The sequence below is a fragment of the Nanorana parkeri genome, unplaced genomic scaffold (genome assembly GCF_000935625.1).
Source record: "Nanorana parkeri isolate BGI_ZX_2015 unplaced genomic scaffold, ASM93562v1 scaffold1760, whole genome shotgun sequence".
NCBI lineage: Eukaryota > Metazoa > Chordata > Amphibia > Anura > Dicroglossidae > Nanorana > Nanorana parkeri.
This window is the reverse complement of record NW_017308028.1, coordinates 48940-64073: the sequence shown is the minus strand read 5'-3', so window position 1 is coordinate 64073 and position 15134 is coordinate 48940. Positions and strand designations below refer to the sequence as shown.

The following is a 15134-nucleotide window of genomic DNA, read 5'->3' as shown; positions in this document are numbered from 1 at the left end:
TTCTGATGGCAGAGAGAATGAAAGCGACGCTCACGGCGGCTCCTTTTAACTCTTTAAGCGCATGCAGCATTGCGACCTTAGATTGTAAGCTCCTTGGGTGCAGGGGCTGATGTGAATGTGCAGCATGCAGAGGGCTGTGTAAATTGTCGGCATTCTATAAATGTCTGCAATAGATACAATACCCGGAGCATAAGACCGTGGTGTTGGTGTATGTGGCATACTGACAGAAAAACGGAAACCCCATGCCGCATGCAGCAACTTGAAGCTGAGATCTGGGCAGAACCCGTTGAAGACAACAAAAGCTCATTGGCGCAGGAACCCTAGCATTGCCGTGCCTTTGCCCAGAGCTGGGTTGAGTGTGGAGGAGCTCAGGTTTAGGCTGGGTTTGGAGGAGTTCATGATCAGGCTGGGTTTGGAAGGGCTCAGGTTCGGGCTGGGTTTGGAAGGGCTCAGGTTCAGGCTGGGTTTGGAGGAGCTCAGGTTTATGCTGGGTTTGGAGGAGCTCAGGTTCAGGCTGGGTTTGGAGGAGCTCAGGTTCAGGCTGGGTTTGGAGGAGCTCAGGTTCAGGCTGGGTTTGGAAGGGCTCAGGTTCAGGCTGGGTTTGGAAGGGCTCAGGTTCAGGCTGGGTTTGGAGGAGTTCAGATTCAGGCTGGGTTTGGAGGAGTCCAGGTTCAGGCTGGGTTTGGAAGGGCGCAAGTTCGGGCTGGGTTTGGAGGAGCTGAGGTTCAGGCTGGGTTTGGAAGGGCTCAGGTTCAGGCTGGGTTTGGAGGAGCTCAAATTGATGCTGGGTTTGGATGGGCTCAGGTTGATGCTGGGTTTGGAGGGGCTCAGGTTGATGCTGGGTTTGGAGGAGCTCAGGTTTAGTCTGGGTTTAGAGGAGCTCAGGTTGATGCTGGGTTTGGAGGAGCTCAGGTTTAGTCTGGGTTTGGAGGAGCTCAGGTTGAGGCTGTTTGTCGGGAGCTCAGGTTGAGGTTGAGTTTGTAGGGAGCTCAGTTTTAGGCTGGGTTTGGAGGAGCCCAGGTTCAGGCTGGGTTTGGAAGGGCTCAGGTTCAGGCTCGGTTTGGAGGAGTTCAGGTTCAGGCTGGGTTTGGAGGAGTTCAGGCTGGGTTTGGAAGGGCTCAGGTTCAGGCTGGGTTTGGAAGGGCTCAGGTTCCATCTGGGTTTGGAGGAATTCAGGTTCAGGCTGGGTTTGGAGGAATTCAGGTTCAGACTGGGTTTGGAGGAGCTCAGGTTCAGGCTGTTATGTGGCAAATAAGTTGCGCTCGGTCTAGTTGTGAATGGATGTGAAAGTGCTCTCTCAAAACCCAAAGGGTGGAGATCACCTTCAGATAACAAAATAAATTTTAAATATAAAGTAGATGTCTCCACTAGTGATAGTGAACTAATGTTTGAAGATGCAGAACTCAACCCGGTGGTACTCGAGTGTATTGTATGTGTGTCGTGGGTTTTAACTGGCTAAACAAATCAGTTATATTGAAAACATCCATAAAGGCATAATCATAAAGCAATAATATGTGAGAAAACAGTGAATAAAAGCACCTATATATAAAATCCAGTAAATAGTTAAACAACAAGGTTCAGGCTGGGTTTGGAAGGGCTCATGTTCGGGCTGGGTTTGGAGGAGTTCAGGATCAGGCTGTGTTTGGAGGAGTTCAGGTTTAGGCTGGGTTTGGAAGGGCTCAGGTTGATGCTGGGTTTAGAGGAGCTCAGGTTTAGGCTGGGTTTGGAGGAGCTCAGGTTGAGGCTGGGTTTGGAGGAGCTCAGGTTCAGGCTGGGTTTGGAGGAGCTCAGGTTCAGGCTGGGTTTGGAGGAGTTCAGGTTTAGGCTGGGTTTGGAGGAGCTCAGATTGATGCTGGGTTTGGAGGAGCTCAGTTTCAGGCTGGGTTTGGAGGAGCTCAGGTTCAGGCTGGGTTTGGGGGGGCTCAGGTTCAGGCTGGGTTTGTATGGAGCTCAGGTTCAGGCTTTGTTCGGAGGAACTCAGGTTGATGCTGGGTTTGGTCTGAACCTGAGCTCATCCGTATGTGTCAACCCTTTGTATGTGTATTGTGCGTTCCTTGTACGTGTCTTTCCTTTTCACCTGCAATCAGCACGCATCTTATTATGCTCACCTCTTATCTTTAATATTGTTTGCTTTTCACGAGATGTAATAAAACCATTAGATAGCTTACGTGATTGTTGATGAAATATTACAGCGTCAAGCTAGGTGAACAAACACAGGCTGGGAAATCAATCCTTGAACTGCATTGTTAACTGGACCCAGGTACACTCTGAGTATGAGTCATCGTCGCCACCATTGAAGATAAAGGACGGTGACCATGGAAATGTTTGACAAGAATTGCTCACACTTGTAAACACGGTTGTCTGGCGTGTAATCTGGATTTCCTTCATGGGTCATAACAAGTAATACTCTGGTAAGGGAGCAGGCTGTCCTCATATGCTCTACATATCGGCCATCTATATAAGTCAGCCAAGAAGTGAAAGCGCCAAATGAGTTTAATAGGTCCAGTGGGTTTTCTCAAAGTGAGAATCAAAGGGGTAGCTAACGCATTTCGGGAGGCTCACCAGTCCCCCTTCTTCGGGGCCTGTAGTTGCAGAACTAAAGACTATGTCTGACCGGCACCTTCAACAAGTCTTCTATATGCATGCTATTAGATTCTTTTAAACCATTTCATTCTAATCCTGTGTGCTATCATGTCTTCTTATTCTGCAACTACAAGCCCTGATGAAGGGAGGGCTGGAGAACCCGAAACGCTTTGGATACCCCTGGGACCTTCACCTAGGAGCAGGACCTATTAAAGGCAAAGTTATCCTTTTTCAACAAAACCTCTTCACCTCCCCTGTTCCCTGTGCCGCTTATCTGTCATGATGTCCCTCTGAAGGAGGAGCTCAGATTCAGGCTTGGTTTGGAGGATTTAGGGCGGAGCCAACCCAATACTGAACCCTACGGACTAAGACTGGGATCCCATTAAAGTTCATGTGCGTGTAAAGGCGTCCCAATACTTTTGGCAATATAGTGTATATTATAAAATCAAACTGGTCTCAGATAAACCAATTGCAAGTCAGATGATACTTTGTTACCTTTTAATCTGCTTTCCTGAGATTGATTTCCGCCATTACTGGAACATAATTTCGGTTTGAGGACTTGCAGGCTTTCTCAGCAGACAGCTGGGAGATCTGTCACAGGATGGCTCTGCAGATGTTGGGTGACTATATTAGGACATGATTTGATCTGCGGCTCGGGCTCTGCGTCTGGAAAATATTCCGAGGGAGAGAACGCAGAGAAGAATGAACAAGCTGGATACACAGGGAGAGGGAGTTGCTTCAGGCTTTGCGCACAATGCAGCTCTGTATTCATTGACACATCCTTAAATGTATTTTTATTTAATACAAGCAGTGTAATTACCTGAACGTGACCTGGTATCAGCCTCTTGCTTATAGAGCAGGGCTGGAGTGTGAGAGGAAGAAGCAGCACAAGCAGCCAGTTAGTTCCTGTGCTGACAAGGAGCATGTTGATAGGAGAGAAGTGTGACCGAGAGATGAGCTCACCAGTGTGCTGCTTTTCTTTTCACTTTCCAGCCAAAGGCTGGGGGCATGTCCGGGCTGACCTGGGCTGAGTTTAATGACAGAGGGATGAGCTCATCGCTGTGCTGCTTCTCCTTTTTACTCTCTAGTCACAGGGTGGGGGCATGTCCGGGATGACCTGGGCTGTGTTTAATGACAGAGAGATGAGCTCATCGCTGTTCTGCTTCTCCTTTCACTGTCCAGTCACAGGGTGGGGGCATGTCTGGGCTGACCTGGGCTGAGTTTAATGACAAAGAGATGAGCTCATCGCTGTGCTGCTTCTCCTTTTTACTGTCTAGTCACAGGGTGGGGGCATGTCCGGGATGACCTGGGCTGAGTTTATTGATAGAGAGATGAGCTCATCGCTGTGCTGCTTCTCCTTTTTACTGTCTAGTCACAGGGTGGGGGCATGTCCGGGATGACCTGGGCTGAGTTTATTGATAGAGAGATGAGCTCATCGCTGTGCTGCTTCTCCTTTCACTGTCCAGTCACAGGTTGGGGGCTTGTCCGGGCTGAGTTTAACGACAGAGATGAGCTCATCACTATGCTGCTTCTCCTTTCACTGTCCAGTCACAGGTGGAGGGCGGGTCCGGGGCCGACCCGGGCTCAGAGGAAGCCGGTGGAATGATGCTGGCCATCAGCTGGAGGACATCTAGTGGCAGAAAAGGCCATTAGGACTATCTAATTTACAACATGGTGTATAGTGTGGAGAAGTCAGCACTAGGTAACATACAACATTGTGTATGAAGTGCAGGGGTTAGGACTACGTAACATACAACAAAGTGTATAGTGTGGGGAAGTCAGGACTGGGTAACATACAACATTGTGTATGTAGTGCAGGGGTAGGACTAGGTAACATACAACATTGTGTATGAAGTGCAGGGGTTAGAGCTATGTAACATAGAACAAAGTGTATAGCGTGGGGAAGTCAGGACTGGGTAACATACAACATTGTGTATGCAGTGCAGGGGTAGGACTAGGTAGCATACAACATAGCATATGTAGTGCAGGGGTTAGAACTATGTAACATACAACAAAGTGTATAGCGTGGAGAAGTCTAGACTAGGTAACATACAACATTGTGTATGTAGTGCAGGGGTAGGACTAGGTAGCATACAACATAGCATATGTAGTGCAGGGGTTAGAACTATGTAACATACAACAAAGTGTATAGCGTGGAGAAGTCTAGATTAGGTAACATACAACATTGTGTATGTAGTGCAGGGGTTAGAGCTATGTAACATACAACAAAGTGTATAGCGTGGGGAAGTCAGGACTGGGTAACATACAACATTGTGTATGCAGTGCAGGGGTAGGACTAGGTAACATACAACATAGCATATGCTGTGCAGGGGTTAGAACTATGTAACATACAACAAAGTGTATAGCGTGGAGAAGTCTAGACTAGGTAACATACAACATTGTGTATGTAGTGCAGGGGTTAGGACTATGTAACATACAACAAAGTGTATAGTGTGGAGAAGTCAGGACTAGGTAACATACAACATTGTGTATGTAGTGCAGGGGTTAGGACTATGTAACATACAACAAAGTGTATAGTGTGGAGAAGTCAGGACTAGGTAGCATACAACATTGTGTATGTAGTGCAGGGGTTAGGACTATGTATTGCCCCGGGTTTGGTCTGAACCTGAGCTCATCCCAGTTGATGAACTCCCGCACATTACCCTGGCACCCGGCCCCATTGCTGCCACCTGGAGGGTTAAAACGAAATTGCTGGCAGGTAAGTTGAAGAGGCAGAAGATACCTAGATATCTCCACTCTCCTTTACTAGAAGGCCCTGCATGCTGGCAAATTCTCAATTTTAAGCTTCATAGGTGGGACTGGATGGACCTGTGTTTTTTCTTCAACCTTATCAACTATGTAACTACTTTGGCCAATGCGATGCACATCAACACCCGCCCAAAGATGTACATGGTCCGTCATCATCTATACCTTGTGCCGTGAGTAGACACCATCTCGGAGATGGGCACCAGGCGGGAACTGAGCAGATGTTGTTTTGGCCACTAATTAGGTCACCCATTGGCAGCTCGGCAAACCGACACATTTCCTCCCTCCCTTCAGACCTCCCAGAATCCTCTTATCTCCTTCTGTGAGATTAGCTGTAAACTAAGGGAATCAGGATTTTGGATTACAGCAACATGCCATGGACGGAGCAGAGTGGCCGGCAGGAGCTCATTTCAAGTAAGTTCCATTTTTGTTTTATTTATTGTACTCAACCCAATGTACAGAAATGTAAAGGTGCCAAATATTCTCAGTGTCCGTGTGTTTACAGATATAGAACACCAAACAGTGACAGTCCCTTGTGAATCCTTGTACACGCATGTGGTTTATAACATATAACCTAGGGCGTAGCTATGCGTGTAATCCTTGTACACGCATGTGGTTTATAACATATAACCTAGGGCCTATAACATATAACCTAGGGCGAACCTAGGGCAACACTGTCCTAATGAAGGTTTAATAGGAAAGGGATAGATGAATCGTACCTTTCACAACCAATGACAATGACACTTGAGTCTAACGATGGCACAAAGTCCACCAGTCACCAACCCTGGCCTCACCACAAGTGTCATGCCCAAGCACTTACTTCTAGGGTGTAATTTTAGCAATAGCACATCATGGAACCACTATGGGGCCCCAGCAGAACGGGGGCCCAAGACTGTAGAGATTAACCATACTTTTCCCTCTGACAATGACCCTTGATTCTAACGATGACACAAAGTCCACCAGTCACCATAGGCAATCAAGCCTGGCCTCACCACAAGTGTCATGCCCAAGAATTTACACCTAGGGTGCAACCCTAGCAGCAAACCATGCAACGACTATGGGGCCCCAGGAGAACTGGGGCCCAAGACTGTATAGATTAATCATACTTTTCCCAATCTCTGACAATGACCCTTGATTCTAACGATGACACAAAGTCCACCAGTCACCATAGGCAATCAAGCCTGGCCTCACCACAAGTGTCATGCCCAAGAATTTACACCTAGGGTGCAACCCTAGCAGCAAACCATGCAACGACTATGGGGCCAGGAGCAGCTGGCGGCAGATGTTGTTTTGGCCAATGACAATGACCAAATGAAGGTTGAAAAGGAAAGGGATAGATTAATTGTACCTTTCACAATCACTGACAATGACACTTGATTCTAACGATGACACAAAGTCCACCAGTCACCAAAGGCCATCAGCCCTGGCCTCATCACAAGTGTCATGCCCAAGAACTTACTCCTAGTGTGTATCTTTAGCAATAGCAAGCCATGTAACCCGTATGGGGCCCAGGGAGAACTGGGGCCCAAGACTGTCTACCTACGTAATAATTTGTACAGGTTGTGACAGCCTTTGGCAAATACATTAGGATAGGCCCAGTGTACTTACAATGTTGCAAGACAGAAAAAATGGTCACCAGCACTCCAAGTTCTCTTCACAACGAGATCCTTTTATTCATTGTAGCCGGTCATATGAACATGCGTGGCAACGTTTCCGAACCTGTCCGGTCCCTTCATCGGGCAAACAAAAGTGACTAAATCACAAAATCCCTTTTGTTTGCCTGCTGAAGCGACCCGACCGGACAGGTTCGGAAACGTTGCCACGCATGGTGATATGACCGGCTACAATGAATAAAAGGATCTCGTTGTGAAGAGAACTTGGGGTGCTGGTGACCATTTTTTCTGTCTTGCAAGTATTTGGCGGCGCCATCCGCGGCCACTTCTTCAGCACCCCCCCCATCCCCCCCCGTCCCCGCATTGTATGGGGCTTCTCGGCCAGGATTGCAGTGGGACTCTCTATTTGGCTTACAATGTTGGGAACCTCTATAAGGTTAAAGGAGAACTATGAGGGGGGTGCATTTCACTCCTTCTCATAGTTCTAGGCGACCTGTGACAATGAGACTGTCACAGGTCGGCTCAGTAGATCGGGAGGTGAGCGAACACATACCGGCGTTCGCTCACCTCTCGATCCTGTCACGGCTCCCTGCACGCATTCCCCCCTCCCCGCTCCGATCCGCCAGCGCTGACTGGTGGAACGGACGGGGGAGAGGGGGCGGGTACAGCTGGCTCTGCCTCTAGATAGGCGGAGCCAGCTGTCAGTCACACAGCTGGCCGGATCCCGACACAATTGTCGGGATCCGCTTCAGCTGCGGCGTCTCAGTATACCGCGAGGACGCTAGTTTGTGTCCTCCCGTTACCCTAATGAGAACTATGGGGAAAAGCCCTGACCACATAGTTCTCCTTTAAATACCAAGACAAAAAGGATTTTGTATTGCAAGAAGTATTGCTTTGAGGATGGAGGGGAGAGAGCAACGGGCTACTAAGTTGGCTACATATAATATAATATTTATAATAATAGGAGGTATATATACATGGGTTAGAGTAGTCGTTATGGATACTAGGTTGGGTATACACTGGTAGATACCAACGTTAATACGCAAAATCCCATCAGAACATTCGATGATGTCATCATTGACTTGACAAATTTCCTTCTAAACCTTGTTTGGTTTTAACTAGGGATGCACCGATACCAAGTACTAGTATCAGTACCGGTGCCGATACCGAGTATTTAGGTGAGTACTTATCCTGATACCGGAACTTCTGCTCAGAAGGAGATTTCCTCTGACCGGCACTGCCGTGAGGGAACATGGTGCCGGCTTCCCGGCCAATCAGGAAGCTGGGCCGCAGGTAATGACTTGCTGCTCTGCTTCCTGTTTGACCGGGAAGCTGGCTCCATGCTGTTTGGTCGGCTTGATGCTGATTGGCTGGGATGGGTTTCCATGGCCGAGCAGCTACATCCAAGCCTTACATCACCAAGTGCAATGCAAAGCGTGGGATGCCGTGGTGTAACGCACGCCGCTTATTACTATTTTATATACAGTATATATTATATATTTCTAAACAAAATGTTTCATTAATTTCTCAATAAAACCCGGCTAAGGCTTATTGATCAGTGAGCTTTGCTGTGCTTTGAGTCTATAAGCTTTGATACAAATTGTAAAGCCCTGATGAAGAAGGATCTCCTGGCCCCCGATACACGTTGGCTTTCTCTTTACGATTTGGGCTTTTTTGGCACAATGATACGCGGATTTCAAAAATTGGGTGACCCCGTATCTACTGTGGGGGGTCCACTGCTTTGTGAAGAGCTGCTGAACCCAAGCCATTAGGCCCAACTAAGGACTCGTTTCTTATAGCAAAAGGATCATTGTTAGGTGCCTCTACTTTTCTTAAAGTGCAAGTGAAGACCATTTTTTTTAAACTTCTGGATAGACCCCCCTGTCAGGTTTTTATTGTTGTCTGTGACCCCAGTAGGGAGATTCACCTCCTCTTTTTTGTCCTGGTTGACCCGTTATCAGTGAAAGTGATAGAAAATAACACATTTTGGGTTGTCCCCGGAACAGGAATAGAGGGGAAATCTTCCAATGGGGGGACACTAGTTCTGGATTTCCTTCTCTTTGGAAGGATTTTCCCTTCACTTCCTGTTGTGGCTGTCGGACAGGAAGTGGAGGGAAATCTCAGTACTTTAAATACATGTTTATAAAATATGAATGTTCTTTTTTCTGATCAGGCATTGGAAAATGTTCCATCTGTTTTCCCACTGTTGGCATTGTATACAGAAGAAGCACGAGCCAGTCAGGTAAGGAAAACGCTGACATACGATTGGTCCCTTTTATAAAGGAAGAAAAAGTTCCCTTATTATAAAATGTTTGTATGTGACCCTATCAGATTCCTAAAATCCATGCTCTGCCCATGAGGTCCCCTGGGCATGACCGGGGGGTCCCGTTATATCATGCACAGTGTGGACTGGAAATGATTTAGTATGACCTTGTATCATGGACCACAGCTACATTTTATATAGCTGGAAGCTGATTGGTTGTCAGGCACATCATATTCAGCTTGAAAGCATCTGGCCATAGTAGCCAATTGGCCGGATTTGCTAGGACCTCCCCCCATCCTCGGCCCCATTGATGGCGTCTGTGGGGCCGTGTCCCGGGATCACAGCTTCAACCTTATTTAGGTTACTGCACATGGACAGTAACTCAAAAAAAAAAATCAGATTTAGGGCCGTAAGTGGGCGGTCTTTAAATACTTAGAGGCGGGGTCTTGGCAGGTGGATGTGATGGGGGTGGGTCCTCACATATTTAGAAGAAGGGTCTGGGTGGGGCTGACTCGTTAAGTGGGCGTGATGGGCTGACACTGCAAATTTAGAGGAGGAGTCTGGGCGCAACCAACCAGAAAAGTGAATATAATGTGTGGTCCCTGCATAATTAGAGGAGGGGTCTGGGCGGGACCAACCTGAAAAGGGAATATTATAGGTGGTCCCTGCAAAATTAGAGGAGGGGTCTGGGCGGGACCAACCTGAAAAGGGAATATTATAGGTGGTCCCTGCATATTTAGAGGAGGGGTCTGGGTGGGACCAACCTGAAAAGGGAATATTATAGGTGGTCCCTGCATATTTAGAGGAGGGGTCTGGGTGGGACCAAGCTGTGAAGTGAATATTATAGGTGGTCCCTGCATATTTAGAGGAGGGGTCTGGGTGGGAACAACCAGAAAAGTGAATATAATGGGTGGTCCCTGCATAATTAGGAGCAGGGTCTGGGCAGGACCAAGCTGTGAAGTGAATATTAGGGGTGGTCCCTGCATATTTAGAGGAGCGGTCTGGGCGTGACCAAGCTGTGAAGTGAATATTAGGGGTGGTCCCTGCATATTTAGAGGAGGGGTCTGGGCAGGATCAACCGGAAAAGTGAATATTAGGGGTGGTCTCTGCATATTTAGAGGAGGGGTCTGGGTGGGACTAAGCTTTGAAGTGAATATTATGGCTGGTCCCTGCATATTTAGAGGAGGAGTCAGGGCGGGACCAACCTGAAAAGGGAATATTATAGGTGGTCCCTGCATATTTAGAGGAGGGTTCTGGGCAGGATTAACCGGAAAAGTGAATATGAGGGGTGGCTCCTGCATATTTAGAGGAGGGGTCTGGGAGGGACCAAGCTGTAAAGTAAATATTATGGGTGGCCCCTGCATATTTAGAGGAGGGGTCTGGGCGGGACCAACCTGAAAAGGGAATATTATAGGTGGTCCCTGCATATTTAGAGGAGGGTTCTGGGCAGGATTAACCGGAAAAGTGAATATGAGGGGTGGCTCCTGCATATTTAGAGGAGGGGTCTGGGCGGGACCAAGCTGTGAAGTGAATATTATGGCTGGTCCCTGCATATTTAGAGGAGGGTTCTGGGCAGGATTAACCGGAAAAGTGAATATGAGGGGTGGCTCCTGCATATTTAGAGGAGGGGTCTGGGCGGGACCAAGCTGTGAAGTGAATATTATAGGTGGTCCCTGCATATTTAGAGGAGGAGTCAGGGCGGGACAAACCTGAAAAGGGAATATTATAGGTGGTCCCTGCATATTTAGAGGAGGGGTCTGGGTGGGACCAAGCTGTGAAGTGAATATTATAGGTGGTCCCTGCATATTTAGAGGAGGGGTCTGGGAGGGACCAAGCTGTACAGTGAATATTATAGGTGGTCCCTGCATATTTAGAGGAGGGGTCTGGGTGGGACCAAGCTGTAAAGTGAATATTAGGGGTGGTCCCTGCATATTTAGAGGAGGAGTCAGGGTGGGACCAACCTGAAAAGGGAATATTATAGGTGGTCCCTGCATATTTAGAGGAGGGTTCTGGGAGGGACCAAGCTGTAAAGTAAATATTATGGGTGGTCCCTGCATATTTAGAGGAGGGGTCTGGGAGGGACCAAGCTGTGAAGTGAATATTATGGGTGGTCCCTGCATATTTAGAGGAGGGGTCTGGGAGGGACCAAGCTGTGAAGTGAATATTATGGGTGGTCCCTGCATATTTAGAGGAGGGGTCTGGGAGGGACCAAGCTGTAAAGTGAATATTATGGGTGGTCCCTGCATATTTAGAGGAGGGGTCTGGGAGGGACCAAGCTGTAAAGGGAATATTATAGGTGGTCCCTGTATATTTAGAGGAGGGGTCTGGGAGGGACCAAGCTGTAAAGGGAATATTATAGGTGGTCCCTGTATATTTAGAGGAGGGGTCTGGGCGGGACCAACTGGTAAAGTCGGTTTGATTTGGGCGCACCCATCCGCAAAGTCGGCGGATAAAGTGCGGGCAGTGGGTGGGGTTAACAGTGTCCCGGGATCCATGAGCATTATTGGTAAGTATGTATTAAGACTCAGCCTTTGGCCCCATGCCTTGACAACGTTCATGATAGCTGCAGCAGAGAACTAGCAGCGTGCAGCTGTGCACATTCCTAATGGTCAAATAGAAAGATTAGTCATGGAGTTATACTCAAGGTAACTGATGTTTAATTTGGTATTTTTGGTTTGTGAGTCATCATCATGAGTGAGAAACCTTTTCATCAATAAGTTGTGTTATAGTTATGTCATCGGGGTGAATATGGGGACTTTGTCTTGCAGGAATGTGACGATTCTCTTCATGGGGTTGGAAAATTCTGGAAAGAGTTCAGTGATAAGAGTCATTAAGAGAGGTAAGAATATAGAATGATATAATCCTATCCCACCTCAACCTAACCGCTCAACCATCACATTCTCAAACCATTCATCCCCACACAGATCCCTACTCATGTATCACTGACCCCTCCCCTTTTAGATTGTAAGCCCTCAGGGGCGGGCCCTCCTTACCATCTTGTCTTCAATTGTATTGTAACTGTAATGTCTTCTTTATATTGTAAAGCGCTGCGCACACTGTTGGCGCGCTGTTGGCGTGCTACAAATCCTGTATAATAATATATGTATTTTAGCATTTTAGTTTGCCGTAAACGGAACATTCACAGACATCTGGATATCTGTCAGTGTAAAGGTCACAATTTATTAGACAGCCGGAGACCTTTTTAAAAAACCGCTGAGGAGTAAAGTCCCTGATACACAGTAGACTAGTTGCTATGGGCAGCAAATTAAATAAATGTTCTCTATAACTAGACAACCAGGACATATAATTAATTCTATATTATCCACAAAGGGTTAACAGCACTCCCTGCTCCCTCCTGTACCTGCTCTCAGTAGTAGTCTATGTCCGCCCTCTCTGTGCAGCATGTAGCTTCTTCCTTCTTAGAGCCAAGCCTCGTTCTGAGTCTACTCTAGAGATCACATGACCTTCCTCCAGGAGGCAAGCCTCGTTCTGAGGCTACTCTAGAGATCACATGACCTTCCTCCAGGAGGCAAGCCTCACTCTGAAACTTTACCCACTGATATCTTACCGGTAAGGTTTACTCAGAGTAAACCTTTCAGGGAGAAAATGCCTCTCTCGCGGACATCAGGGAGCTGCTGTCCAAAAGAGGGAGACTCCCTGAACGTCAGGGAGACTTGAGATTCCTGCATTCAAACCCAATTCCAGGCTCCTTTCTCTCTCAGTGCCCCCTAAAGCCCTTGTAGGCCACCCAAGCTGTATGTCTTCAGGGAGGTCACATGACGTCATAGGGTCCTTTTCGCTTCTCTGGGATGAAGGTCCTTCAAGGATGCTAAGAGAGGCGCTGATATGATGATGCCAACGCCCCCTCTCTGGACCATTATGTGGTAATGGTGTGTTGCCATGGTGATGCCCCATTAGGGCGCAGGGCAATGACTCCCTACATTCACAGTTAGATTTTTTTGTTACGGGGTAATGCAAGGGTCAGCTCTGGATTGAAGGTGAGTACCGCTGTTGGTTTATTTTTTTGCATAGGCTGGGGGACCTTATTTAATAATAAGAAGAACAAGTCTAGGCCGGAGTTAGGCTTCAAGTCATCCGGGGGCACAAAAAAACAAAACTGAGTTTTGAAATATAACCTATGCCGTCCCAAAACCCGTAAAATCTATTCTAACTGCCCGGCTGTCTCTCTTTTCAGCTTATCCGTCTCAGACGTCTCCATCTTCTGATCCTCTGAAAACCCAACTTCGCCTCGACCACTTTAATCTGACTCTCCTTGAGCTGCCCAGTGGACAGAAGGCTAGAGCCAGCTGGAGGTTATATTACCCCCAAGCCCACGCCTTTGTCTTTTTAGTGGATTCCTGTGACCGCGGACGCTTACAGGAAGTGGCGAGTGTCCTCCAATGTATCCTGAAACACCCAGCAGTGTCCGGGAAGCCACTTTTAATGTAAGTTCTCCTGTGGAATGTTTGGCTTCCTTATTTCTCTTAGTTTTCTTAATTTTTGCATCACGTACACCCTTTGGTTCTCAACTGGTGGGTCGCGACCCCGTGTTCAGTGGGTCCCCGCGTGCCTTCCACTTTACTAGGTGAGGGGCTCCTCAGCCTCCCCCTAGCGCAGCACTGTCAGTTTTTGCGCCAAGCAGACATTCAAAATATGCCGCCCGGTGCTGAGTGTCAGCTTGACGTAAGGTGAGCTTTATCCATATGTGCATTGCTTACAGCTCCCTCGCATGTCCTGTAGAGGTGCCTGGACTAGTGTGATCAGGGCCGGATTTACTCTCCCTGCTACCACAAGGCCAGGTTCTGCAATGCGTCTGTAAATGTGGGTCCTGAGGTTACACAGGTTGAGAACCACTGATGTACACTGTAGGGCCACAAGTTTTTGGAGACCTGACCATCACACTTGTATGAGCTTTTCGGACATCCCGCTCCGGAACCATTGGCATTAATATGGAGTTGGCCTCCTCCTTTGTGGCCATAACAGCCTACACTCTCCTAGGAAGGCTTTTTACAAGATTTTGGAGTGTGTCTGTAGTAATATCTTTTTTTCCCCTTTCATTTAATGTTTTTCTATTTTATTATATTTTTGCTGGGGCTAAAAGGGAACTTGTCCTTCTCATTTCTCCTTCCCTGTTGACTCCAATGCATTTCGACAAATTGGGGACATTTTGATGACATTCTTCGATTTTCCGCAGACCTTTTCGAGTGAATGCAAACTCTCAATTCTGCCTATTCGTTAAATATAAATTAATTAAAGAAAAAATTTAAATACTGAATACTTGATTGTCTCCACCGGGAATTACAAATGTTAACTGTTCATGTTCCTCAGATTGTTATTTCTTAATTAGTTTTTTTTAATGAATTTTTCCTAGTTTTTACATAATTGTATTTCATTTTCTAATCTTTCCTTCCCGCTGCTTTCATATTTCTGACACTCGTATTTATTGAATGCCGATGCCATTTATGGTTTTCTGTTACAGATTAGCTAATAAACAGGAGAGAGCCTTCGCACTGCTGCCCAGTGAAATCATTGAGCTCCTGTCGCTGGAAAAATTGGTGAACGAGAATAAGACGATTTGCAGAATTGTACGTCCATTTTTATTTTTTAATTATTAATTTGATCAATTCATTAATTTAATTAATTTAATCGATTTTTGATTAAAGGAGAACTATGGGGTCAGGGCTTTTCCCCCATAGTTCTCCTCAGGGTCACGGGAGAGCACAAACTAGCGTTCTCCCGTGACCCAAAGCTCAGTATATAGGGAGCTACAGCTCGCGGTATACTGAGACGCCGCAGCCGGGACGGATCCCGACATCACTGTCTGGATCCGCCCAGCTGAGTGATTGACAGCCGGCTCTGCCTATCTAGAGGCAGAGCCAGCTGTACCCGCCCCCTCCTCTGTCTGTTCC

At 47.2% G+C, this 15134-nt stretch overlaps 1 protein-coding gene across 1 annotated transcript in view; it reads left to right on the top strand.

Moving 5' to 3' along the window:
• The first annotated feature begins 5712 nt into the window (after nt 1-5712).
• Nucleotides 5713-15134, top strand: part of LOC108799564 (ADP-ribosylation factor-like protein 13B) — a 16967-nt gene continuing 7545 nt past the window's right edge. The window contains exons 1-6 of the mRNA XM_018571441.1: nt 5713-5763; nt 9136-9204; nt 11994-12064; nt 12948-12964; nt 13435-13670; nt 14705-14810. Coding sequence (XP_018426943.1) covers nt 5726-5763; nt 9136-9204; nt 11994-12064; nt 12948-12964; nt 13435-13670; nt 14705-14810 — 537 coding nt within the window. The 5' untranslated portion in view covers nt 5713-5725. The remainder of the gene's footprint in view (nt 5764-9135; nt 9205-11993; nt 12065-12947; nt 12965-13434; nt 13671-14704; nt 14811-15134) is intronic.